At 45.4% G+C, this 2,112-nt stretch overlaps 1 protein-coding gene across 1 annotated transcript in view; it reads left to right on the top strand.

Moving 5' to 3' along the window:
* The first annotated feature begins 1,044 nt into the window (after positions 1–1,044).
* The window catches only part of CCDC14 (coiled-coil domain containing 14), a 64,789-nt gene continuing 63,721 nt past the window's right edge, over positions 1,045–2,112 (top strand). The window contains exon 1 of the mRNA XM_012639631.1: positions 1,045–1,247. Coding sequence (XP_012495085.1) covers positions 1,045–1,247 — 203 coding nt within the window. The remainder of the gene's footprint in view (positions 1,248–2,112) is intronic.

Here is a 2,112-nt window from a genome sequence, read left to right as displayed (position 1 = left end):
TATTCTAAAATATACATGTATTAATTAAGAAAAATCAATACAAGTTTAAAAAAAAAAATCAAGTTAACTAAGAAAAAACCCGGAATCTCAGGCGGATATGTTAAAAACCTATGCGAGGGATGGTAAAGGAAAGGTGAGGTTTTCACAGTATGATCTAACTCTAAATTTACAAAATATTCAGTTTCCTAAAACCACTCAGCATGAATGTGTAATATATTCGTGGACATATTTTAGTTCCTGGGCTTCGATATTAATTTTAACAGACTTTTAAAGGGTAGCTACTTTCCCCATTTAAAAAAAATACAATCAACTGAGTTATTTAATTTCTCTTCAACTTGAATTTAAAACATTAACCCCAAACTCAATGCCTTAAAAACCAATGACTAATCCCCACTAAAATTTGTGCAGCACGTCAATGGTAAGAACGCTGTGCCACTCTTTATCAACAGTAATCACCTCAACAGAAGAGCAGACAACTATGCATGGAAGTAAAACTAAATCCCAACTAAAGAGCACCGTTCTGAGATCAGTGGTCACAGTGAATAACTTTGAAATTGCCATCAGAATTACTCAAAGATTACAATCCTGAGGTTTGATTATTACTGAATATCAAGAACAAGATCATTCAAAAAGGCACACAAGATGCCAAACTAAAAATAAACAGAGAAAACCCCAAAATCGTGCGCAGTTCCCTCTAAAACCTATCCGCCCCCTACCCCGGTCCCTTCTTCTGGCTCTGGCGAGTCCTCGTTCCTGTTTCTCCCGGTCGATGGAGGGCAGCGCTCCTCCGCTGCAAGCCCAGGGACAGGCCGGCGAACTCCACCTTCAGGTGTTCAGGGCCCCGGCTCCGCCCAGGCCAGCCCCTCGCTCCGCCCTCGGCCCCCCCGGTCCCGCCCCCACAGGGCCCCGCCCCGCTCCTGTGTGTTGGCTTCTCCCAGCCTCCGCGCGTGTGTGACGAGCCCGGCGTCGGGGGAGGATCTATTGCGCACGCCCAGGGCGCCGGGCCTGTAGCGGGAGAAAGGCCGGGGAGGCGCGTCGGAGACTATGAAGCGCGCTGTTCGGCGGGCTCCTTTCCGGAAGCGGAAGCTCGGGGGGCGGGTCAAGAAGGTCCAGGAGTCCAAGGCGGTTAATTCTTTTTACCGTGTGGCGTGTCTTCGCTCTGTCTGGGCTTTTCTGAGGCTTCGAGAGATGGTCAGGTCCGCATCCCGACCGGGCCAGGTGAGGGCTGCGGACCCGAGGAGTCCACCGTGGGGGTGGAGAGGAACTGAGGGGGTTTTCGGGCAGGGGGACTTGCAAAACTCTGCTTGAAAAAACAAAACAAAGACAAGCAGGAACAAGGGAGTGGGGGCGCACTGACTCTCCCATCTAACCCATCCGCTCCGTCCATAGATGTATATTCTGTATAAATCGTCGTAGCCCTCTAGAGCGCTGGCTGTGGTGTCAGGCCCGGGTTCGAGTCTCAGCCTTCGCCGCTGGGTCGAGTGACTTAACCTCTCCTAGCTTCAGACATAGTTTTTGTAGTCACAGTCACCCCGCAAATTCAGATTCCGATTCTGCCTCTACTGTTGTAGTGACGGTAGGCAAAGTACTTTTTACTTACCTGAGCCTCTTATCCTTAGCTATAAAATAGGCATAAATAGGTATAAAATTCTGTCTCAGAGAATTGAGGAGATTAAATGAGAGAACCTGTAAAAACATCTGTCACATAGTTGGCATAGTCATGTGCATAAACAAAATTTAATTCCCTTAAAAACACTTGTTTGCTACCATCTTAATACTAATAACAGCAGCTAACATTTAGATACCATTTATTATGTGGCAGTTACTACTCTAAGTGCTTTTACATATGACATATACTGTCTCATTTAATATTCTCAGTAGTTTTATGAGGTAGATACTATTATCCCTATTTTATTTTTATTTTTTAACTTAATTTTTTTCCATCTCCACTGCTTGAATCAGAATGTTATCCCTATTTTATACATGAGGGAATTGAGGGTGGAGAGTTCAAATAACTTCCTAACAGTTACACAGCTGGTTAGCTGTGGAAACTGGATTCATACTCACATATCTGGTGCCAGAGCCCATTCTTCTTTTAAACATTACGCTATC

The sequence above is a fragment of the Propithecus coquereli genome, unplaced genomic scaffold, assembly GCF_000956105.1.
Source record: "Propithecus coquereli isolate 6110/MARCELLA unplaced genomic scaffold, Pcoq_1.0 Scaffold10, whole genome shotgun sequence".
Taxonomy (NCBI): Eukaryota; Metazoa; Chordata; class Mammalia; order Primates; family Indriidae; genus Propithecus; species Propithecus coquereli.
The sequence above is the reverse complement of the archived record's forward strand: the minus strand, read 5'-3'. Positions and strand labels throughout refer to the sequence as shown.